The sequence below is a fragment of the Sceloporus undulatus genome, chromosome 4 (genome assembly GCF_019175285.1).
Source record: "Sceloporus undulatus isolate JIND9_A2432 ecotype Alabama chromosome 4, SceUnd_v1.1, whole genome shotgun sequence".
Taxonomy (NCBI): Eukaryota; Metazoa; Chordata; class Lepidosauria; order Squamata; family Phrynosomatidae; genus Sceloporus; species Sceloporus undulatus.
Genome location: NC_056525.1, coordinates 124,482,538 through 124,508,840, shown reverse-complemented (window position 1 = coordinate 124,508,840; position 26,303 = coordinate 124,482,538). Strand labels below are relative to the sequence as shown.

General features: G+C 41.4%; 1 protein-coding gene across 1 annotated transcript in view; it reads right to left on the bottom strand.

The window, feature by feature from the left end:
* Nucleotides 1–2,325: 2,325 nt before the first annotated feature.
* SEC16B (SEC16 homolog B, endoplasmic reticulum export factor) overlaps nt 2,326–26,303 on the bottom strand; it is a 46,595-nt gene continuing 22,617 nt past the window's right edge. Inside the window, exons 14-23 of the mRNA XM_042464358.1 lie at nt 22,837–22,950; nt 18,990–19,059; nt 17,688–17,957; nt 12,794–12,864; nt 11,196–11,345; nt 10,272–10,382; nt 6,786–6,909; nt 6,368–6,432; nt 5,506–5,562; nt 2,326–2,630 (exon numbers count right to left, since the gene is read on the bottom strand). Of these exons, the coding sequence (XP_042320292.1) occupies nt 2,589–2,630; nt 5,506–5,562; nt 6,368–6,432; nt 6,786–6,909; nt 10,272–10,382; nt 11,196–11,345; nt 12,794–12,864; nt 17,688–17,957; nt 18,990–19,059; nt 22,837–22,950 (1,074 nt within the window). The 3' untranslated portion in view covers nt 2,326–2,588. The remainder of the gene's footprint in view (nt 2,631–5,505; nt 5,563–6,367; nt 6,433–6,785; nt 6,910–10,271; nt 10,383–11,195; nt 11,346–12,793; nt 12,865–17,687; nt 17,958–18,989; nt 19,060–22,836; nt 22,951–26,303) is intronic.

Below are 26,303 nucleotides of genomic sequence, written 5' to 3'. Positions count from 1 at the left end.
CAGTGGAAGCAACCATTTTTGCTTCAAGAGATAATTGGTTACAAAGGAATATCTGAGAGATGCAGGAGATTCTACATTCCCCTTAATTAATCCCCAGATCTATGAGTTCCAATGACTTCAGTAGGCCTAATGATTGCAATACCTATTCTGGGAGGACAGAAGTGGGCCTAGAGAGGGAGGGCATACAATGGTAGTTATCTGTCTGGAAGTGAGGTAGTGGAAAATGCTTAGTGATTACCAAGATACAATCAAATGTGTGATTCAACACAAAGGGAGAAGGGAAGGCTTTCACAGTGTTGCTTTGAACTCTCCAAGATTGCTTCATGCACGCTCACTGTAAAACCTCACACTTGTTCCTCTTCATCTATCTACCATACAAAATTTCTCTTATACTCATACATGCAGACACACAAATGCACACAAGCAAACCTCCACAACCCTGTTAGCACACCTACCCCGTGCTTTCATATTACATTTCTGCAGACAACATATACTTAAGTGGTCCTGATGACCTTTTGGAGCACTAGACGAAGTTCCCAGGACAAAAGAAGCAAAGACCTGGGGACATATGCAAGATCCAGGTAATAATACAACCAAGTTTAAATGGGTGCACTTATCACTTCTTGCTTCCTGCAAATCCTCTGCATTTCTTCTTGCACCAAGGGACAAAAGTGGTCTCATTGCACTGAAGTAGTAAGCCAGCTCTTTCTGCCCACCCTTGCCATGTTTTCAGTCAACATTCCTAACCATCCATCCTGGGGTTGTTCTCATCCAATCACTGTTTTTGTCACCTTAAAGTTAAAGCCATCAATCAGTCCAGAATTCTATTATCGATTCATGGGAAAGAATATTAAACCTCTGTTACCTTGTAAGACAGCCCATTCCCAGAGGCTAGTTTTCAGATATAAATATTAGTCTTTAACCCCATCAAACTCTGCTATCCAGTTTCCATATTTCCATTTCAATTAGCTCTGGATGCTGGGGCTGTTTGAATTCCTACCATGTGTGTGTGATTTTTGTGCATTTTTTTCTTATAAAACCCTCTTAATTCACCCACACCTGGAATTTCCTCAGTTATTACCAGTATACACCAGTGCCAATGGTCCTAATAGTTACCCAGCCGCTTGCAAAGTTAATTTCTGCAACATTTAAAGTAACACTGACAAATGTAGTGAGGATCCTCAGCCCCCCTTTCTTTTGGTAACAGCCACCAGCTATCCATGCACCAGGAGTCAAGCTATACAGTAGCCGAGAAAAATGGCCCTGTCCTCAACTGACCAAAACAACAGTGCCTCCATGAAGAAAGTATTGTGTAAATGGACCTTTTGCCCTTCCACATATTCCATTCCATCAGAAGAGGAAAGATTCCTTCCCATTGTACTAACAGGAGAATTTCAGGTTTCCTGAAATTTTTGCTAAAATAATGACCAAAGCAACGATAATTATTAAAATAAAAAATATTAAACTAATTAGTGGTAAAAAAAATCAACAACTAGTCACCATTTAGAATGGCATGCATGTAACCACATGGGAAATCTGTTCTTTATAGCATTTCTCAAACTGGGGGGTGTAGGGCCACCCGGGGGGGCATGAGAGTTGTTCAAGGGGAGCATGAGACCTGGAGGCCCTGATCCCTCCTCTTCCTCTTCCCAAACTTTTTCTTTCCTGGAGGAGAAGACAAAAGGATGGAAGGTGCTTGGAGCCTCTGTCTGAAGGAGAAGGAGAGCTATTTCTTTAGAAAATGTTAAAATATGAATATACATGAATGTCTGAACAAAAATACATATACTAAACAAACAAAAATTATTTATATATTACATTGAGCAAGGGGACATGATGTCTGAATGTGTTACAAGGATAAAAACTTGGAGAACCACTGCTCTATAGTGGTTCTATATAGATTATTTCATAACTATGAGATAAACATTTTACCACTCTCTTCCATCATGGTAGTTGCCATCAAAATTTAAATGGATGTAGCACATGCATTGGTAGAGGAAGAAGCACCCAAACATCCAGCATTTTCCTAGCAGGTTTCTCCACCACTGTGTTAAAGAAACTTCAGATTCTTTGACGGATGTGTGTGGTGTGTATACACACATACATACACACAGTACCAACACCACTGCCACCACACCACACATCTAGCGACTTCCTACATATATCTGCATTATTTATCCAGTCCAAAGACTGATTTAAATAGTTCTCTGTGTTCACTGACCTTGCAACAAGTTAAATTCACATCCTTGGGGAACATAAAAAGGAAATCAGAAGACTTTCTGGTAATAATCTTTCTTTTCATTAACAAATGAGCTCTCACAAACGTACTTGAGAAATCTTTATTTTGTGTTGTTGTTTTTTACAAGTTAAAAGGTTCCCAACTGTACACCACTGGCTGAACCTCATTGTCCAAAAGTACTTAACAAACAATAGGGGAAGAGGCAAATGTTCACCCCTCAAACTTTGGTGATACCCTGTAGATAGAGAAATAAAGGAAAGAATTGGCCTTTGATCTGTCAGAGAGGGAGAAATATTATGGAGGGCTTTGATCACTACAGATAACATGGGCAGTGTCACTGGATATTTTTCTATTGTTGATGTCCAGTGCCAGATGCTCCTGGTGTGGTGACCTGTTACGGGAAAAAAAAGTGTTGATTTTTTTTTCACCATTTAAAAAAATTATGCAGCTCTCAAAATTGCACAAGTAAAATAAATGTTTGCAAATGTGGCCAGTTTGGATGTAAGCCTCCATTTTTTATTAATTTCATGATTATACCATTTGATATGTTTAACAGAATTTAGAATTTTAGCAAAACTGTAGGCCCCATCAAGCAGTATAACCCTCACTCTGTTGTAAAAATGACTAAAACATCAAATGAAGAATAAGCGAAGGTTCTGCAAACAACTTACAGACTGGAACATCTCACCATTTTCTCAGTTCTTCCATCTGCCAATCAAGGTAGGTGAGATACTACTACTACTACTACTACTACCACTACTACTACAAGTGCTGTGGAGGAGAAGCTCCACCAAAGAGTTAAATGCAGAGAACACTGAACTAGAAGGTTGCTGGGGTGGAATCCTCCTCTGCTTTTTGAAGAACAATGGTCCCCATTTATATCTTATCTCTATAACATTGGAGCAGAAGTGGGTCGTCCTTTGTAATATGATTCTCTTTCAATGATCAAACTGGTGCAAAGAAGGTATCTCTTTGTTCTGAGTCCATCTCTGTTTTTATGTAATGTTGCCCATGTAACCTTGATTTTAATTTTAAAAATTAAAAAAAAAATAGGTCAACTTGTCTTAAGGCTTAAGGCTTAATGTTGTTACTCAGAACAGATGGCTAAATTCCCTATTATTGTGGGTAATTTTAATGCGAGGACAGAACCATATCTGATGGATTTCTCTTCCCACTGCACCATCAAAAAACAAGCAAGGAACAACTTAAAACCAAGTCATGCCACTCTAAAGATAATTCCATCAATTTATTTCTACATTCTGAATGGCACTAACCCTGATGACTTATGGGGAGAATTTACATTTGTTTCCTCCATGTGGTCAAGTGCCATTGGTTATATTTTCATTCATAAATATTTGAAAACATTTGGGCTTTAATTTTAGAGTAACAAAATGTTCTGACAGTGATAATCTGCCCTTGGAATATTCTCTGGCTTTAACAGACTTACTAAAAACTGGATTTGCAGCACTGCTCACCTTCTAGCTTAACGTTTGCCACAAATACAATAAATGGTCCACTGAAAAAGGGAAGGCCTTTAACAAGTATCTCCAACCATAACACATTATAAAATACATCAGCCAAATTACAGTAGACCTGAGGGTGGTATACTGGCCTATACAGGAGTTGCACCTCTCTCTACAGGTTGGTACTAACACTACAAAATACCAAAAGCCCATATAAATAGGTGGTTTGACAGGGAATGTGCCAATCTTAGGAGGAAAAGCCAAACAGTTCACTATACAGTTGCCCCCCCCCCACATTCATGGATTTGAGATCCATGGATTTGATTATTCATGGGTTTGCCACTGCCCTTCTAAACTTACATGCACAAGCCTAAGGCCACCACATGCAACAGCATTAGGCTTCAGGAGGGGGAGCAATTGCCACAGCTGCAGCTGTTTGCCTTTTCCAGCAGCCTGGTCTATTTTACCTTCTTTCTCTCCCCAGCTGGACAGTCTGGTCCCTTTGTGCCTGAAGCCCAGATGTGGTTGTTGGATTGCTTTTTGATGGCCCTCTTCCATATTCCCACTCCCCGCACCCAATCTGGGGAAGATTGCTTTCAATTGTTCTCTAGGGAGTTTGAGCTGCTGGAGTGAGAGGGCATGGAAGCGGGTCATCAAAAAGTAATCCACCAACCCATCCTGGTTTCATGCATGCAGAGACCAGTTTACCTGGCTTGGGAGAAAAGGAGGGTGAATAAGACAAGACAGCTGAAAAGGCTATAGAGCCGAAGTTGGTTAGAGTTGCTGGGTTGCTTTTTGAAGACCCACTTCCATGCTCTCCCTCTCCCCACCACCTAATCTGGGGAAATTGCTCTCAGTGATTTTCCATGAAGCCTGAGCTGCTGGAGGAGCAGACTGTCAAAACAATGTCAGACTCCTTTGAATCACCCTTGAATGAGACAATGCCATATAAAATCACCTTAGTAGGCTTATTTCTGTCCCATCTCTTATCTCTAGATAAGAGTTGTTACTAGGGAGGGGCAGGGAAGATCTACTATATCCCATCATACAACATTTCCTTGGGCGCTCCTCCAAGTCTTTTGTGGTTATCCTGCTCCAGGGCTCTGACTCAGCAAGTGGTTAAAGTTTTAAACCCAGCTATTTTAACTAGAGTATCTTTGTATATGTAACATTACTATATTTAACATATTAGATATTATTGAATTGTTTGAAATGTATTTATATTTTTAATGTGAATGTCCGAATGTGCTGTTTTAAAATGTATTTAACATGCTATTTTAATAGGCTGTTGATTGCAATAAAGTAATGTATGTATAGTTAACATAAGAAATTTGAGCACTGTTTCACACTCAGGCCAATAGGATAAGGTACCAACATCAGACCATGCCTCAGGAACTTTGACCAAATTTTTTGACACTGGTAGCTGTCAGTAGCTGTCAAGAACCCCTTGATCCTTTGTCATAGTTTATTTCCAGGACCCAAATATAAGGCAAAATGAGAGAGCTGCCTCTCATGGCAGATGCAGAGAGTGTGGTGTGAAATACTGCTGAGCTGTTGGAGGGCAGGGCTGTGCAGGCCACATAATCTCTCTCTAGGAAGATGCTGTGCCAGCCCTTCACCAGTGTCAAGAGTACATTATGCTTATGTATGCAAACAGGTAGGTGCTATTTGATCCTGTATCTCCTGCAGCAATACGTTTTGGCCAGCTTAATTTGTATAATTTTTTTACATACTTTTTTTTTTGTCTTGAAGGACTCTGAATAATGTCCACACCCATAGACACACAAGTACACACATCCATACCTTAGTGGGAATGAAGTGTGGAACTGTTCCTCTTCTTGGGGATGTGACAAAACTAGCCTGAAACATAAACAGGGAAAGTGTTTTGTGGGTTTTTCAGGCTATGTGGCCATGTTCTAGAAGAGTTTCTTTCTGACGTTTCGCCAGCATCTGTGGCTGGCATCTTCAGAGAAACTATGGATGCTGGCCATGAAAGCCTTCACATAAATGAGGAAAAACAAGGTGCAGACATTTGACAGAATTTTATAAAAGCCAGAAACAAAGCAAAACCAAGGAAAATAGCACCACCAGAGACATATGGCATCAAAATACAAGGCTATCAATACTGTATATTTGGCCTTGTATTTCTTTCAACAGGTATTCTCAAAAGCTCAGTTTTACTCAGTCTCTGTTCTGCCCTGATAATACTTTTACAAATTCATGCAACATGACTTTTCCTCTGGAAATGGTGAAGGGTCTGGAAACCAAGTCCTATGAGGAGCGACTTAGGGAGCTGGGGATGTTTAGCCTGGAGAAAAGAAGATTAAGAGGTGATATGATAGCCCTGTTTGAAGGGATGTCATATTGAGGAGGGAGCAAGCTTGTTTTCTGCTGCTCCAGAGACTAGCACCCGGAACAATGGATGCAAGCTCCAGGAAAAGAGATTCCACCTCAACATTAGGAGGAACTTCCTGACAGTAAGGGCTGTTTGACAGTGGAACAAACTCCCTCAGAGAGTGGTGGAGTCTCCTTCCTTGGAGGTCTTTAAGCAGAGGCTGGATGGCCATCTGTCGGGGATGCTTTGCTTTGGATTTCCTGCATGGCAGGGGGTTGGACTGGATGGCCCTTGTGGTCTCTTCTAACTGTATGATTCTATGATTCTCACCTGGTCCCCAGCATTTGGAAAAATGGTTTCTTCTCTGCTGCTAAAACCTAGCGGATTTCTTGTTCCTGAAAAAACAATATATACATATATCTTTTAAAAGTTTACTCCATTAACAATGGATTGGATAAAAAGTAACCCAGGAGTACTTTCTCCCAAGTTGTTGGAGCTAGATCCCTTTGCTCCCCCATGAAGCTGATACACTGGGTGAGTTGTGTGTGGGTGCTAGATGTTACAGAAAATGGAGAATTCCCAGTTGTAGGTTGAAAGGTGGGTTCTAAAAAAATAGACTAATGAATTTTAAACAGCAACAACAATAAATAATAACAGGCAAAACGCCTTGCACACAAAATACTTCTTCTCACAACCGTGTTGCCCATATGTTTGCAGTCCTTTCAGAGACACAAAAGGTTATAGTTACCCAGAGAGCGTTTTGAAAAAGGGTTGCCATCTGTGTGAGGTAGATGAGAAAAACGGGGAGGAGGAAGAGATGAAGACTTCATCACATCTATGGGAGGAAGGGAAGGTGGCGGAGCTCCTTTCTCCTGCAGAAATAAAGACATACATTCCTGAAAAAAATGAAGTGCCTGTCACCTAATTTCAGAATTTGCCTTCAGTGTTCCTGTGATAGATTCCTGACATATCTGCACCCCCCAAAAACCCAAATCAACACCCAGGACACCAGTCAATATAATATGAATGTGAAAGCATACACAAGACTGAGAAATCTGCAGAAATTGGTTAATTAAAAACAACTGTCATCTGTGACTCTGCTAGGACTGAGCAAGCTAAGGGCTTCACAGCCCAGGATGGTGACAACCAACCACCAGGGTCAAAAGCAATGGCAAAGGGTGAGGAATTGTGACAGCAAACAGGGTCAGGATCAGAACCTTGCATGGACAATTGTATACCAGAGCTGACACTTGCTGCTATACAACAGTGATGGTGAACCTTTTAGAGATCGAGCGGCCAACTCAATGGCATTCCCGCATTGGGTGTCACCCAGTGCCAGGGGATGGGACTTCTGGGGGTGGGACTTCTGAGGTGAGAATTCCAGGGGTGGGACTTCCCCAGAGACAAAGACTTCTGGAGGTGAGACTTCCCCAGAAACATTTAAAAGCATGGGAGGTCAGAAGAAGCAGAGGAACAGGTGTGCGCCTGTTCCTCCTCTTCCCTCATCCTACTGTGCCTTCAACTGTCTTTGCATGCCCTCAGAGATGGCTTCACATGTCAGAGAGGTCACATGTGCCATAGGTTTGCCAGCACTGCTATACAACATATTTCTGTCTTTTTCATTTTTGACATTTAGTTGGGCAGGTGTAGGGCCTGACAGAAAGGCATGAGCTACATTTGCCGTTTGCATTTCCTCAGAGTGCTACTGCGCTCTCCATGGGGCCACAAAGCATGCCTAGTTCACATGAAACTGTTAGGAGGGTTGAGACTTAAGATTTTTCTACTCCATTAAGAAAAAAACCCACCCTTTTTGCACACCTTGAGCTTCTCCCAAGCAAGCGGATGTTTCTCTTCTTGCTTATTAGTAACCACTTTCTGGCAACAATTCTAGAAACACTGAGAATGTGCATTCACTATTAAAAAGAATGACTATTATATTCTAATCCCCCCAAAGAAACTTAATTCACCATAAATCACCATAAATAATGGGATAAGCAGATACCAATATTAATTTCTTCAATATACTTGCAATTTTAAAAGTAACTCTTTACTTTCCCATTATTTAAAGCTAACTAAAATAGATACTGGTTTATTACTTTTAAAAAAAAAATCTGAATGCTACAAGCTAGTGTTTTCTGGTTTGCCTCAACTACCCCAACAGAGTGAAACACAATGCAAGAGTAGCACTTGAACCATGTAAAGTGAGTCATTGGTAACTGTTGGGATTTGGTTCCAAGACTACATTCATCAGGATGTGATTATACTAATATGTGACTGGTGCTTAAAAACAACAATACAGTTTAGTTACCATTTCATCCCAGATAACTAGGTTTTATGCAATATATTAAAAAGAAAACCAAGCTAATGATTCTTCTCATGTGCTTTTCATCTAGTAACAGATAATATGAAGGAAAGGAAAGATCAAGGAAAGCATGTTCATGATTGAAAAAAATTAAACATTAACATCAAGTTGAAGAAAGCAGAAGAAAAAAAAATATCTAAAGTAATAAATCCTCAAGAGTTATTTTTAAAATATTAAAGGAATGCTGGCAGCAGAAACAAGAGATGCTGTGCGTATAGAGTTGAAAGTGCCAGGTAGAGGAAGCAAACAGTCAAGGGAGAGCTATGATGAGGGCACAGCAAGAGAAGGAGGCCAGTGGGAGAGGAGGGAAGATTGTATACACTCATCCCTCCATATTTGCGGCTTTGATATTTGCAGATTTGATTATTCACGGATTTGATTAATATGTTCTCTCTAGGAATATCTAGGTCCTCCAGTGCAACTCTATAGTCAACTTTAACTAAAAGTTGTACTGAAAGACCTAGAGATTCCTAGAGAGAATACTCTACTCGGCATTTGTAGTTCCTCCAGTGCAGTTCTATGGTCAGTGTCTGGCAGATGTTAACCGCAGAGTTACACTGGAGTACCTAGAGATTCCTAGAGAGGTGTCCTCTCAGGTAAAAATATGATGTTTTTGTTATTTGCGTTGTTTCCATATTCACGGGGGTCTTATGCCCCTAACCCTAGTGAATATGGAGGGACAAGTGTATTCAGTTGATTCAAGTGGTCAGCCCTTGCCTGAACAGTACAACCACCGGCTGCAGGATGAGGGTGTGAATGCTCTTTTCCATAAAAACCTTTCTGTACAACTAGAACCATGATGCCAGGGAGAAGGGCTCAGGCAACACTTTCCCTGAACAACCTCTTTTCCTACATCCAAGTTTATTATTGATTGAGTTTTATTGTAGAGAGATTCCAAACTTCATTCCTTACTGCAGCTCAAAGTGGTACAATCTGGAGAAAGTGTTACTGGTGAATGTGTAAAGTAGTCCTTAGTCATGCCAATATTGATTTTTTTTAAAGTATTTTCTGTCATTTCCAACCTTCCTCTTACCCTTAGCATTCCATATTTTTCCCTTCTACCTCCTAACAAATTGAATCCAAGATTCTAATCTCCACGGCCTTACTGCATTGTTTACAGTCATCTTGCATGGCTGATCTATGCCAAGGGTTTCCAAATTATGTTCTAGGAAAACTGGAGTTCCTTGAATGTTATCAAGGGTCTCTCATGGAGAAGACCAGTAATGGCTCACCAAACATTCCTGCTGGGGAATGCTGGGAGAGGAGGGAGGGTACTTCTGAAGCACTGCATGGAGGTAAGGTTTGACAAGTAACAATGCTACCTGTGACGTGTTACAATTTCTTATACAAAGGCATAACAATGTTCTTTTTATGAAATATCCAAATGACTGCTCATTTTTGTCATCGTTTATTCATTACTTCAAAAAGGCTGTTCTTTTCGGCCACTTTGGGGACTTGTTGGCCGTTTTTTGTATTTTTAAGAGTTTTTTAAAAATTAAGTAAAACAGATACATAACTTAAAATTTAACAAAACAGATACATGACTTATCATGAAAGCCAGTATGGTATAGTGGTCTGAGTTTTGGACTAGGACTTGCTTTGGCCAAGTCACACACTCTCTCAGCTTCAAAGGAAGGCAATGACAAAAATTCCTGTGAACAAATCTTGCCAAGAAAACCCTGTGAAAGGTTTACCTTTGGGTCACTGTAAATCAGAAATGATTTGAAGACACACAACTAAATAACATAGCACACAACAAATTAACGTTGTACTTTTTAAAATCTTCATTATTTAGCAATTAAAAATCAGAAGAATGCCAATTCCTGCAACACAAAAACAGAAAATAACTTTTTTAAGAAGACCCTTATTTACCTGGGAAACAGGAACAGTGGAGTTTAAGAGGGAAGCTGGTACTTTCTTGGAAGAGTTTGCATCTTTATTTGGTTTGGATCGGAACCAACTGAACCAGCCAGAGCTAGAGGCCTGAAAGGCAACAAAACTTTGAGTGTGGAGGATTGTTGGGCACTTCTCTTTCTAAGAGAAGTGGTAAATGTGTATTGAAAGATGGCAGGGAAAACTAGGCTTCTAAATCAGCATGATATTTTCCTGCTCTGTTTTGCAAGCAGGATAGAGAAGGACCAACATTCTTAAGAACTTTTAATATATACCACTAAAAAGTAGAGACAAGGTTGACATACACACTGGCTGGCATACTCACATGTGCATGTATACATTTTCCTTATGCCTGCCTATCTACTTTTCAGGTCACTGTGGAGACTGGTACTCCCTTCCTCCCTCTGCACTGCTCAAAGGCTCCCCTCTCTTGGATTTACCATACAGCTTCTGATGCACCACCATGGCTTTTCCATGCCTCATGGACAGCAGGCAAGATCAGAGAAGCACCTGTTGCTAGAATGGAAATGATTGCAGTAGCACTGAGACTTTCAGAGGACCCTGGAAGATCTCAGTGCCACTAAGGAGACATAGCAGAATCTTCTCCAGTCCTTCCTGCTTCCCATGCAGCATGGGAAGGGGCTTCAAAATCTCTGCATTATGTCAAAGTGGTCGTATATGATCCAGTCTTGTGCAGGTCTGCATGTAGAATACTATGCTATTCTGAGCCATACAGGATTGCAGCCACTGTATGACAGGTAAGAATGGGCTGCTGGTTAAAGATAATGGGAGTTGAATTTCAACACATCTGGGGGGCTCCTGGTTGGGAAAGGCTGCTTTAAAATATGGGTCTCAGCACATTGCTCAGTCAGCACAGCTACTCTTCTCAATAAGACATCTCACCTGGGCTTGATCTTGCTCTGCCTCTTCCACTGGTGGTTTCTCTGATGCAACTCCCTCCTCTGTACCTTCTTCCAAGGATTGTGAGGTATCCTCAGTAATGGATATAGTGGAACTCTCAGAGACAGACCGGGTCCGGGCATTTATTGTCTTCTGGTATGAGGCAGAAAACATGGTCATTACAGTGTCCTGGTATCAGGGAAGCAGCAGGAATCAGAGCTACACAAACAATAGATCAGGCAAAAATTATCTGTAGCCTAAACCTACAGGCTTATACACTAACCCTATCCATAAGATTAAAGATGAGCCAAAATCTTTCCTTACATAGCTGTTCATCAGAATTATCCTGTGAACCAAATTAATATCTTTTATCATTTCACAAGTGGAATGAATAAATCTGAGAGACAGTGACTTGCCCAAGACCACCAAGGAAATCTATGACAGTGAAGAGACCTGAGCCCAAGTATCCCTCATCAAATTTTATCATGGAGTTGTTGCACTTTATGAATCTGTGTACTATTTTGGGGACTACACTGAAAAAAAGTATGTTAAACATTTTAAAATAAAGACATAGGCCTGTTACAGACTGCCAAAATAAAGCTGCTTCGGGTCTCTTTGCAGTCATGTTGTTTAAATGATGCATGGGTCCTAAGAGTCCGGAGGTCACGCCAAAGCCACACTCCATTCCTAAGCACTGGAGTGCAGTTTTGGTGCAGCTTCTGGATTCTTAGGATGCATGCATCATTTAAACAGCATATCTCCAAAGAGACCCGAAGCAGCTTTATTTTGGCAGTCTGTAACAGATGATAGATTATCTTTTTTCAACATCTTGTTGATCCCCAAGGTCCTTTATTCTCCATTTTAGACAGATGTTTGTGAAGAAGGAACATATATATAGTCATAAGAACAGAAGAGGAATTCTGTTGGAACAGCAAGTCCAAAATGCAGCTTCTCACACTGGTTAGCAAGATGTCTGGGGGTAGCCCAAAAGCAGGAGATCATGGTAACTACACTCTCCTGTTGTCTTTCTTTAGTGACTGGTGTTCAGATACGTTACTTCCAATAATGGGGTATATATAACCATAGTCACTAGTAGTCTTTCTTAACCTCATCTTCCATGAATTTGTCTACATACCCTTTAAACCTGCATAAGTTGGTGGCTATCACAATATCTAGTAGTGGATTCCATAGTGCAACTGTGTACTATGTCTTTTTATCTGTCCTGATCCAACTTCATTGGATCACATTCATTTCTAGTACTGTAGTAGTAGAATTCCTACTTCTCCATCCACTCTCCATCCATTTTATAATGCAAAAGTGTAGTTAGTTTGAATTCCTTTTGTTTCATAATACTATATAGGAAAGAGACACTGCATCTCAGACCATCAATAATAACTTTGAGTTTAGGGAAAATTGGTTAGCAGCTTTCAGGAGCTCCAGCCAAACCATACTGGTAGGACAGACAACAACAGCCAGCACTGTGATGGTGTATGGCTGCTAAACTGAGATTTCTGGGACAGGTTGGGAGGAGGAATATGTCAGATCTCTCCTACATTCTTCTAATGCTGATGTCTCCTTTTCCATCTCTCTCTATCTCTCACCTGATGATGCTCCAAAAAGTTCTTCTGGTCCCCTGGGAAGTGATATGGCCCAGAGGATTCCACAGTGTCTCCTGCAGACCAGATTAAAAGAGATTTTATTGGTTCCATGTATCACCCTAATGCCCTGAAAAGGGTTTTTGTGTAACCAAAGCACCTAAGTTCTGAAACAGAAGTGCTATTCCATAAACAGAAACAGACAGCAAAATTTTCCTGGGAAGTACTTCAGCTTGGAAATGTTAGCGTTTATACACCCGTTATTTCAAAAATTAATTTGTTCATATTCATGGAAATTATAAAATTAGTTCATTATATTAATTGTTAATAATGCATTAGTAACACATGACATTTAAACTTAAACCATTCAATTAAGATAGTAAAAATGGCCCTAGTTTTCTGTCCCCATAATATCATAAAAATCATGCTGTAAATGTAATTTATATCTTCTATTTCTGTGCTTATTTTTATATCAGGGTGATAATAGAGAAGCCAAACAAACTTGTCATGTCATTTTATTTTCAACACCTACAAAAATTTCACCCACTGATCTGTATACATCTAGTTATCATTAAAACACAGAACTAGAGCCATTAAAAATGACAGCAATAATGCAGATAAAGAAATAGCCATGTTGTCCATTTTAATCTACTGTGGTGCTGTTCAGCTAATTCTGTAAAGGCAATTAATGTGGATGTTGGTCTTATATAAAAACAAGCCACAGGAAGTGCGGTGGAGAGTAAGATGAATTTAACTCCCTCTCTCCATTTCACTCAAAAATCTGTTCTTTGAACTGCTGTTTTCATCTCAAGGGAAGCCTTCATTGATGTCTATAGAAGCTTCCCTTGACATGTAAATAGCAATATGGGAGTTTATCATATGACACTTGTTCTGGCCGCAATCGCGTTAATGTAGAGAAGTGCATACATACTGGTTTGGGAGTAATCCCTACTGCACATCCTTCCATTAGAACCATCTAGCTATTGCTGACCCCTCCTGCTTTCTTCCACCCTCATCCTCAATCCTGCCTCTCTGCCCTATACTCTAACCAGTGTGCCATAATTGTGTGGGGTTTTTTTTTTAATGCAATTGTTGAGTTTTGTGAATGCAGTTTAAAAAGAAGAAAAGAAAAATATTTTTAAAAGGTTGTTCTGGAATAGTGAAGGGGAGGGGGACGGGGAAAGGAGGAGACACTGACACCACTTGACCACACAATCCTGCTACTGCAGTAATTTACTGCACCTGAGGACTAGCGCTATGCCAACACTATTGGGATCTTATTGATGGGTTTTTCTGTCAATGGCTAATTACGCTTCAAGGACAAGGCAGCAGGGAGAGGGAGATGGCGTCCTGCGCTATGTATGGCCAAAGGCACTATTATCCAACTTGTATAGCACTTTAAAAGCTGTGTGTGATAAAGCCCTTAGAGAGGCTTCCTCCCCGCCCCCTGGAATGATAGCAGAGAGTGAAAGAAAAAGACCTTCAACCCATGTATATGTGGGCAGCACATTCCTCCTTGTGGCTCCTATTTATATAACCAAAAGTGTGCATTCGAATTGCAGGAATTCATGCCATGGTTAATTTGGTCATAATTCATATCATGTTTCCTTTGGCCATAAGTCTAATGCATTTTTTTTTAAAAAAAGCTGAAATTCATAAGGACTTTAAAAGTAAATCCTATGTAGACCCTCCATTTCAGGCTGATATATAAACTTTCTTCAGAGTATGTACAAACTGAATCCAGATCTAAGCTAAGATCCCTATCATACTACACAATTACAGAACTATGGCCTGTTACAGACTGCAAAAATAAAGCTGCTTCGGGTCTCTTTGGAGGTATGCTGTTTAAATGATGCATGCATCCTAAGAATCTGGAAACTGCACCAAAGCCACACTCCATTCCTAAGCACTGGAGTGCAGCTTTGGTGCAGCTTCTGGATTCTTACGACCCATGCATCATTTAAATAGCATACCTCCAAAGAGACCCGAAGCAGCTTTATTTTGGCAGTCTGTAACAGGCCTTTGATTCCACTGTAACCGCCATGGTTGTATCCCATGGAATCCTGGGTTTGGCAGCTTAGGGAAGGGTACTTGAAATTCTCACCCAGAGAGCTCCTCCAGTGACTTCTAAAACTACAAATCCCAGGACTCCTTAGGATGGAGCTATAGTAGTTAAAGTGGAATCATAGTGTGTAGTGTGAAAGAGGCCTAAATGTAATGTGGCAGACCTGTAAATGCATCATCCTGCACAATTTCCTTCTCCTAAAAACATTCATGGGACTTGAGTTTGGACCAGGGGCATTCTTTGGGAAACAGACTTTACCCTCTCCTGATGCACCACAGCCCCAAACTAAATCTCACCCCAGGCCTGTCTCATTTTCCTATCCATGTCTCATAACAGCTCCAGGTTGGGACTGGCCCAAAGACACAGAAGAAAATGTTAGCACACATGTGCATGTGCATTCACTCCACTCTACATACATCTCATGGTGTGGGTCCAACCAAAATTGAGAGACCCTCTAGCTGCTTTTAGAAGAGAATGACACTGAAAGAATCATGTGGAAATAACATGCCAACCAAATACAAATTACAAACCTCTCACATAACATCCAATTTGGCCTTCACTAGAAGTTACATCCAAATAAGCCTGCATAAGTTTGGGCTGCAAATTTGCAGAAATAAAAAAAAATTGCTGATGAGACAGCCTCAGCAAAACCCCAGAGAGGAAGATACAGGAGTCAATACACAGCTACTTTGGCCAGAATAAGTTTTCCATTATGCAAGAATAGGCACCTTCCCAGGGTCAAAGAGCCACAGCCACCCCTCACCAAACCTTGGACAGTCATACTGCCCTTTCAGCAACCCCATCTCATCCCCATTTCATGTTTTCTTTAGTTAAAATGTTTGCAGGTATCTTTAGTTAAACTGTTTGCAGGCATCTATTTGGGCTAATTTAACCATGCCCCCTTCCTTCCAAGAGGGCCATTTTAGGGTCAGGAGAGGTCTTTTTCAAACTAAGATGTGAACTGAAGTCAGTTTTGGCTTTCCAAAAAGTTCCCTTGCAGCTTAAAACTACCCAGAGGTGCCCCAACAAATTTTCCTCCATTTTACCCAGATAGCATGGGGGGGGGGGGTAGAAGCCCCTCTGTGGCTGCAAATATGTCCTCATGGGTCTTTCCTCACTCCTGCCTTATGGCTAGCATTGTATCAACAGTGAAAACTGCTGTGAGACAATGGCGCGTTACAGACCGCCCCTTTGGGGTGGCCTGTAGGCGCTCCTTTCCCCAGTGTATCGGGGCCTCAGCTGCCAGAACGGCAGCCTCCGAGGCCCCAATCCGCCGCTTTCCAGGCCGCAGGGAAGCGGCAAAAGGCTGCTTCCCCGCGGCCTGGAAAGGGGTGCCCTTGGGGCTTCAAGCCCCAAGGACACCCCGTGACAGCAGGGAGGAGGAGAAAGGGGCCACTTGGCCCCTTGCGCAGCCATCTAAAGGCTGCACCCAGCAATGCAAAGCTGGAAGGATCTCAGAAATGGAGCTCCTTCCGGGGCCGCGGAAAGGGCGCACTAGACGCCCTCGCGTGGCCCCACTACGTCACAACCGCGCTGCCTCGTTTGGAGGCAGCGCGGTCATGACATAGTCATGGCGGTGGCCATGTGGAACGGCCACCGCCATTTTGTACGTGCTTAGCACGTACTAGGGTTGGGGGGTGTGGAAGCGCCGCCGCTTCCTAACCCTAGTACGTGCTCAGCATGTACTTAGAGGCCCATCTGTAACGGGCCAATGTCAGCCCTCACAGCTTAAACTAAGGAACCCTGTGAGGTTTCTTGAAGTATCTGAAATATTCCACATTGGTTTCTGTTCTCTCTATTTCAAGAAAATAGCTTTTGTGCAAAGCAGGAAAGAGCCTTCTCTGCATTGGATTAACATGTGCATATTGGCCGTACTTTTGTCTGTAGAGTATTCTCCATTGTCCAGCCTGGCACAAACCCCGGCTTCTATGCCCCTCATTCCCCCTTCCCTGTATGCGTTTTAATCACATCATCTGCTGCCTGCTGTTAATTACAGCCTTCAAAAGCATCAATCACACACCAAAACATCCCAGCCTCCTCTCTCAAGGAATCTGCATCTTTTGTAACTATGAATTATGAAGTTCCTAGACCAACAAATGCTTCCATCAGTCTCCCCCTTTCTGCTGTTCTTTGGAAATTACAATCAGGGGAGGATGCACTCTCATCAGAATCAATAAGAGAGTGTTTTAATGTTTAAATAAAAAAGAGGCTTCGTACATCTTGGATGTGAACACGGCTGCATTATCTTTTTTTTTTTTAATCCCTTTCAGACAGGGATGGGAAACCTTTGCTTCCCATATGCTTTGGAGTTCAGTTGTCAGACAGCATGTCCAATGGTAAAAGATATTGGAGTATGTAGTCCAAAACATGTTGCCAAAACATTTCCGACCCTACCTGGGAGGACAGGCAAAGAAAGACAGGCATGAAAATGGACAAGATGGAGAGCCATCTGGATATTGAAACAAGTAGGTCTTGTTCCATCTCATCTCACTGAACTAATCAATGCTATCCATGAGAATTTCACATGCTCTTGGACAGAGGACCAGCATGAGCAGGAGAAAGGTCAGTTTTCCTTAATTATCTTATTCCGAGCAGCTGCATTCCATCCTGTCTGGTCCTTCCACTGGCAGGTCCTTCCACTAGCCTTCTTGTTTGGAGGATGCTGGGAGGTTTAGCCAAAACAAGTAATACTTGCAAGCTCTGGATTAGTCATGCATGTTGCTTCTCTCACTGTCACTAGAATCAAGGGACTAGTTTTATATGTTTTTGAGCCTGAGACTAGATAAGCAAACATATACATACATCATCTTGGATCATCACAGCAATCCTCTTTACCTGGTGGCTGGTGCAAACATGATGAGAGTTCATCTGGAGGTCCTCCTAGTGACAAAATAGAGGCTTGGCCAATCCCTGGTAGATGTATCTCTAAATCAGCATCTGTTGTATCTAACGGAAGTCCAGGTCTAGGATGGAGATATAGTTCCTGGTCCATACTTGGTTCATGGCACTGAGCTGAGGCTCCTGGTGACAGAGGAGAAGAAGCTTGGTGGTCCAGATCTGCCATGCATCCTTGACTTTGTGCAAGCTCTGAACAGGGAGCCAAACCTAGATGACATAAGATTTGATGTGGAACATCTGTATTATTCCCAATTCAGGAATCATGAACTGAGGCAGAGATCTAATTCAAGATAAAGCATTAAATGGATGAGCAGTTAAAGAGGAAGGGAAACAGCTCAGTCACAGAGGACATGATTTTAAAAAGTAGAAGGTTACAGGTGCAGTCTTTGGATCTCATAACAAAAGGATGAAGTAGTACATGCCAGCATAGTTTCTGGTATGAGATACTAGACAGCTATCTCCAATCAGAATCAGCCACGATGAGACTAGATAATATTTTGACTGCTTACAGAAAAGCTTCTGTCACTTTGGCCTTGATTTTAGACCCAAGCACATAAATCTGGCCCCAGAACCACACTACTAAGAGCCATGCAGCCCTGTTCTTCACAGAAAAGTCAGATCCATTTGGCTTAGTGACATGCTCCCTGGTAAGAATTATGTGTAGACTAAATCCATAAGTAATCACTTTGCAGTACCATCACTCACAAAAAATCACCCCATTTGGACAGCAAGGACAGCAGACAGAAGATGGAGACCTTAATGGGGTAGCTACTACTGAAAAGCCCACTCCCACATAATATCACACCATAAATAAATGTTGAAAACGTTGGGTGTGTGTTTGTGTGTGTGTGCGTGTGAGTGTGTGTGTGTGTGTGTGTTTACTACAGTCCTCAGAATACCATAATCAGTATGTCCACTATCATTGCTGACTGGGAGATTCATGCAAGGAAATGCAAAACAAGATCCTTAATGCTGATCTCAGGGTTTGGGTGAAAACATATGGGGAAAAGTGATCCTTCAAATACTGTGGCCCCATGCAAATTAATGCCATCATTTTGTACTGGATCCAGAAACAAACAAGGAGCCAGTGAATATGATGTGGTACTGGTATCACACCTAGTCCAGTTCTCAAATATGACAGATTAAATTTAAAAGGATGATTTTATTCAATCTGATGCACTTAAAAATGTTCTTGACTGTTATACAAGGCATGGTTGTTTGGCTGCTTAATTCTCTTACCTGGTATTGGTCCACTGATCCCAGGAAATTCTGGTTGTATGGATGTAGCACCGAGGAGACCTCCTTCCTCCTTAATCAGATGAGAGAGAAGAAAAGGAAGAAGAAAAAAATCCATAAGTTAGGTTAAACTTGTGGCCAAATGGAGCAGGCTCTGGAGACCCACTAGTCATGAAGGTTGTGAAAGTACCAACAAGAGACAAGTCATAGAGACCCTTGACAAATCACTCTAACCAGCTGTAACCCATGGTGTGTCACAGTCATTTGGCATATTTGGGGGGGGATGAGGAGGGGGATAAATGCCTATCACAACTATAAGTACAGAAGCAAACTATAGGTATTCAAGCTCCCTTCTGGTAGTTATGAAATATGCAGTTCCACAGATGTCCATGGATATTTTTATATATAGTCAGCCCTTTGTATTCATGGAATTCAAGCATCCACAGCTTGAAAATATTTTTAAAATATATACATTCCAAAAAGCAAACCTTGATTTTGCCATTTTATATATGGGACACCATTTTACTGTTTACTGTATTTAATGGGACTTGTACAACCATTAATTTTGGTATCCATGGGAGGTCCTGGAACCAAACTCCAGTAGATACCAAGGGCTCACTGTATTCATTTAGAAAGTATATACCACTTTTCTGCCTTCAAAATGGCACCAAATGTGGTGGACAAATGACAAACTCTAACAGTGTTTACAAAGAAGTCCCTGGAAGTGAGACTAGGAAAGAAATTGAGGAGAGGTGACAGGCAAAGTGCAAACTAATTGATCAGCATGACAGTAGCGGCATATATTTGTCTGCCATAGGGGTGATAGTCAGAGAAACATCAGCCTGGGGTGATGAAGACATATTTTCTCTGATTGTCTTGCAGGAGATGGCAATCATGAATGGGGTGAACGAGGAAGCAGGAAGTTGGGTTGTTGGCTTGGAGGCAGCTCTGAAGAGCTTGACTAGGCCACCAGACAGTGGAGGATTTCTTGAAAGCTCAACTGGGCCCTAGAAACATAGTCAAGAAAGGACACAAAGAAAGCCATATGTCATTAAATGTCATTCTCTCTGCTAGAGGCCTAAGCAGAAGATGTGAGCCAGGGAGCCTGCAGATGCTACCAGGTGATGCTGTGATCTCCCACATTGTGCATATTCAGTAATTACAGTAAAAATGGAACAATACAACAGCAAAAATATAGATGAGTCTGGCCAGTCCTAGTACTGAACTGATCTAGGGACTGGTTATTGTGTTATTATTTATATTGTTTATGAATGTCTCTCTGTGTGTACATACACACTGTGCACCACACAGAGACACAATTTTATATTCATTTTTATTTCTTAAATTAGATTAGCATCCTTTTCCCTCTACAAGCACAGAAGAAATGGAAAAGGCTCTGGATGCAGCAGTGATGTGGAAAGGAGAGAAAAGGTGATGTACCATGTGTACCTGTAAGTGAGGTGAGATAGACAGAAGGCTTCCTGAGCTTAAATGAATATATATATAATCTAATCCTAATATCATCATGATTATATATATATATATATATATATATATATATATATATATATATAAAATCATGATGATATTAGGACTAGATTATTCAGATGGAAACCATACACAGAGTCTAATCTCATGACCAGCTCTGGTTATGTATTCTGCCTACTGTCCAATTAAAAATAATAATTGTAAGCCGCTCTGATAGCCATTAGGACTGAAGGGCAGGGTATAAATATCATAAATAAATAAATAATAAAAAATACTGTTGGCTTGATCTCCTATCAGAATGAGCTCAGGCTTGCTAGAGAGGTTAAGAACAATTATAAAAAGGGCTTTGGGGGTATATTCACAGCAAAAAGAAGGAAATGATAGGGCCATTACATGGAGAAGATGGCAAAATGCTAACAGGGGACAGAGAAAAGGCAGAATTACTCAACACCTTCTTTGCCTCAGTCTTCTCACAAAAGGAAAAGGGTGCTCAACCTGAGGAAAATGAAGCAGAGGACACAACAGGGGAAAAGCAGCACAGAGTAAGTAAAGAGGTAATACAAGAATACCTGGTTAATCTAAATGAATTTAAGTCTCCAGGATCAGATGAACTACATCCAAGGGTATTAAAAAAGCTGGCAAATGTAATCTCAGAGTCATTGCCAATAATCTTTGAGAACTCCTGGAGAACAGGAGAAATCCCAGCAGACTGGAAGAAGGCAAATGTCCCCATCTTCAAAAAGGGGAGGAAAGAGGATCATAATAATTATCGCCCAGTTAGTCTGACATCAATACCAGGAAAGATTCTAGAGAAGATCATTAAACAGAGGGTCTGTGAACATTTAGAAGAGAATGCCATAATCACAAAAAGTCAACATGGATTTCTGAAAAACAAGTCAGGCCAGACTAATCTGACCTCTTTTTTGTTAAAATTACCAGCTTGGTAGAAGAAGGGAATGCTGTGGATATTGCATATCTTGATTTCAGTAAGGCCTTTGACAAGGTGTCCCATGACATTCTTGCAAACAAGCTTGTAATATGTGGGTTAGACAATGCAACTGTTAAATGGATTTGTAATTGGTTGACTGGCCAAACTCAAAGGATGCTCACCAATGGCTCCTCTTCATCCTGGAGAGAAGTAACCAGTGGGGTGCCACAGGGTTCTGTCCTGGGCCCAATGCTATTCAACATCTTTATCAATGACTTAGATGAAAGAATAGGGAGCATGCTTATCAAATTTGCAGATGATACCAAATTAGGAGGAATAGCTAATGCCCCAGAGGACAGGATCAAAATGACCTTAATAGTTAGAAAGCTGGGCCAAAGCTAACAAAATGAATTTCAACATAGCAATAGCAAGTACATTTCTATACCACTTATCAGTGCACTTAAGCACTCCCTAAGCAGTTTACAAAGTGTAAGTTAATTGCCCCCAACAATCTGGGTACTCATTTTAGCTACCTCGGAAGGATGCAAGCCTGAGTCGAGCTTGAGCCCTTTCGCTGGTATTGAACTCGCAAACTTATGGTTTGTGAGTGAGTGGCTGCAGTACAAGCATTTAACCACTGTGCCACCAGGGCTTACATAGAGAAATGTAAGGTAGTGCACCTAGGACAAAAAAAATGAAATGCATAGATATAGAATGGGGGACACCTGGCTTAATGAGACAACTTATGAAAGGGATCTAGGAGTCCTAGTAGACCACAAATTGAACATGAATCAACTGATGCTACAGCTAAAAAGTCCAATGCGATTCTAGGCTGCATCAATAGAAGTATAGTGTCTAGATCAAGGGAAGTAATAATGCCATTATATTCTGCCTTGGTCAGGCCTCACCTAGAATACTGTGTCCAGTTCTGGGCACCACAATTCAAAAAGGATGTGGAGAAGCTGGAGCGTGTCCAGAGGAGGGCAACCAAAATGGTGAAGAGTGTGGGAACCATGCCCTATTAGGAGAGACTTGGGGATCTGGGTATGTTTAACCTGGAGAAGAGAAGGTTAAGAAGTGATATGATAGCCTTCTTTAAATATTTGAAGGGATGTCATCTTGACGCTGGAGAAAGCTTGTTTTCTGGTGCTCCAGAGAATAGGACCCGGAACAATGGTTGCAAGCTACAGAAGAAGAGATTCCCACCTCAACATTAGGAGGAACTTCCTGTCAGTGAGAGCTGTTAGACAGTGGAACACTGTCTCCTTCTTTGGAGATCTTTAAAGAGAGGCTGGATAGCCATCTGTCAGGGGTGCTTTCATTGTAAGCTCCTGCATGGCAGCATGTTGGACTGGATGGTCCTTGTGGTCTCTTCCAGTTATGATTCTATACCTCCCAAATCAGTCCACCTTCACTCCATTCCACAATTCTCACCTCCCACTGCCGATGTCGGTCTCGAAGCTCCATAAGCCAATCTGGTTCCAAAGTCACTTCTTGTTCAGGTCTCTCCAGGAGCCGTGGATCAGATAGTTTTAGTCGTTCTGCCAGCTGAGCCATTGGAAAGGGGAGAAGAGACCATCAATGGTTATCCCAAAGTGCAAGTTGTCACTGCTGGGAACAGTGAACAGAGGTGTTTTTTTAAAGACATCAAACAAATAAGCACAGGGTTATAACAATAATAATAATAATAATAATAATAATAATAATACTGTAATAATAATTCACTTCACAGATCTAATGGTGCTCTGGTGAGATTTTAAGAGAAGGATAATTCTTCTGTTTACATCATGGAGAGGGAAAATGTCCAAACATTTCAGTTGCCATTCTAGATTAATGCAATTGGAACAGAGGCTGGAAATTTTACTTTCTCAAATAATCTCAAACTCTCCCAGCCATGGCCATGCTGGTTGGGGAATTCTGGAAGCTGTAGTCTGAAAGACACAACATATCCAAGTTCTAGAACAAAACATGTGAAACTGCTCCATGCTAGCTAAGCCAGATCACTGTTCTGTCTAGCCCAGAATTTTCTATTCTCCCTGAATTCACTATTCTCCCTGAATTTTCTATTCTACCTGGTAGTGGGTCTCTGGAAATGAAAGGTCTTCTTCAGCCTGGATAGAGGAGGGATGATGCCAGCAATTTAAGTGGGGAAAGCTTCCATCCAAAAATTGGCATCACTGGGTGGATCTGGGGGGTACAGACTGCACCACGTGACACCACAGAGGAGGGTTACCACCTTGTGGAGGTTTTCTCTACTGTGGTAGAGAAGCAAGCACACCCTTCATGGTTTCATCACCAACCTGGCTCTTTCCTCAGGCAAGGAGCCAAGGTGGTAGTGAGGGTGGGGAAGGGACAAGTGTGCTGCATTCCAAGGAAATTAGAGATGCAGCACCTTGTCTTAAATAGGTTTAGTTTATTTATACCCTACTTTTTTCCTAGGGCTTGAAACATGCCCTTTTATACACCATTCACGCACTGGGTTTAGGAAAGAGGCATTTCTAAACAGAGTTTCATTTTTTGTGATCATTTATACAAATGCCTTTGCCAAAAAGGACAGGGCAAGATTGATTATGAAATAAATGCAAATGTTATCTGAAATATTTAAGACAGGGACTTCAAGTGTGAGAACTAGTTGTGCATTCAGTAGCTTCTCAAACAAAGAATCTTCACCCTGCAGGCAGAGCTTCAAAAAGCTGCCCTTTTGGATTAACTTCCCAGAATCCCCCATCCAACATGGACAGTGATCATACTGCTTGGGGGAAGCTATAATCCCCAAATAGTAATCTTTCTACTTTCTGCCTGCAGGTTTTAAGGAACATTCAACTTAGCATTCCAAATGACCCATGTCAGATAGGCCCAGCCCTCTATGGCAAAAACCTGTGAATTTATATTTTGGTCCTTTCTCCCCCAAATCATTTTGACAGCATTGGTAGGTATCACAGGGGAACTCAGTGGAAAAGGGGACAACAAGTTGCAGCTTTTCACTAGGAAGGGAAAAGGTTAGAGCGATTTGTCCTTTACTCCTAGGAACAGAACAGACAAGTATAAGCCAGTATCCCTGGCTTAGTCCAATAGCTATATTTAAACCTAAGCCCAGTGCCACTAAGATAAGAGCCAGTCTGGTGTAGTGGTTTGAGCACTGGACTACAAATTTGGAGGCCAGGGTTGAAATATCTGCTTGGCCAAGAAAACCTACTGGGTAACCATGGGCAAGTCATATTCTCTCAGCCACAAACTGTTCTAAATCTGCAAAGAACGTCCCAGATCAACATCATGAAACTGACAGGTGGAGCACATGAGATACAGATCTTTACCCTTTAACACTGCCAAAAGCATCTTTCTTCTTTGTGCCACCTTTTACTTAATATAATGTCTAAGAAAGAATTCTGTGAAACTTAAAATCCAGATCACTATTTTTCTGGTTAATCCAAATAAAGTCCCTTAGAAAGTGTTGGCTGGATGTTTCATCTAATGGACTGACTTAGGTGACAGCTTTTTTTGTTTTGTTTGCCACAGCTGCTGTACCCATCACACTGATCTCCGCCTTCATCTCAGATCAGTTTGGACATCTAAAGACCAACAAACCTGACACAGTGGAAAGGAGCAAAAAGTGTCATGCTTGATATGACTTAGAAGTAAGCAATCATAATATACCAATATTCTGTCTTGTCTTCTGCAACTAGTGGCACTTTCATTGTTTTTATGCAATGAATGACAACTCTTATTGTTGATAACTGCATCTTATCTACATGGAGGTTTGTTCATAGGGTATGAGTAAGGGCATTTGTTTGAACTACGCAACATATTGAGAAAACAGCCTTGGAAAAAGGCATTTTCATTGGAGGGCTTTAAACAAAGGTAGAATGTGCATCTTTCAGATGTGCACTAGCTGTGTATTCCTGCATTAGAGGTAGTTGAATTTTTGCAATCCTCTCCAACACTTTTGCAATCCTTTCCAACACTAATATTCCATGAAATGCTGTAATAGCAATAGCAATGGCATTTACATTTCTATACTGCTTCATAGTGAACTCAGCACTCTCTAAGTGGTTTACAATCTGTAATAAGCTAATTGCCCTCAACAAGCTGGGTACTTATTTTACCAACCTATGAAAGGATGGAAGACTGAGTCAACCTTGGAACCCTTGGGATCTAACTGACAATGAAAATATTCAAACCTGGCAGAATCGCTGGTAACTTGTCCCTGAAACGTGGAGGAAGTGCCCGCGTATGAACACCTGGTGCGCTTCCTCAATCATCATGGAATCGTCACTCCCTCTAGTGTCCCTGAATCGTCTCAAGGGGAGCGGATTTCCTCTGAATGCACAGTTTCCATTCAGAAGAAATCCGCTCACTTTGAGACTATTCAGGGTTGTTAGACGGAGTGACAATTCCATGATGATTGAGGAAGCGTGCCAGGCGTTCATACACGTGAGCTTCCTCCACATTTCAGGGACGTTTCAGGGACGAATTACCAGCGATTCTGCCAGGTTTGAAAATCTTCAATGTTGTCACTAGAATACTGCCATTTAACCACTGTGCCAGCAGGGCTCCTTAAGAATGCTGTAAGAAGATAGAAGTAAACAAAAATTGACAAAACTACACCATGCACATTCTTACTGCCTGGGGATCATTTTTAATAAGCTAATATAATGAACTTTCCTATTACAAGAGCAGGGAGGAGGCAGTATGCCCACTGAGGGAAGTGGTAGTGACTGGGTTGACGTTTCAATCTCCCAGAGTGCAACCTGTTCATTATATCCTGTGGAGCTCAATGGAAACCATGGAGAACCCAGTCTTATGTCCACAGCAACTTCTTTCTTATATCTACATGGCTGTGCTCACTAAATGGCTTCTCTGAACGGTGACACCTATCACACCTGTGACAGCCTTCTCCAAAT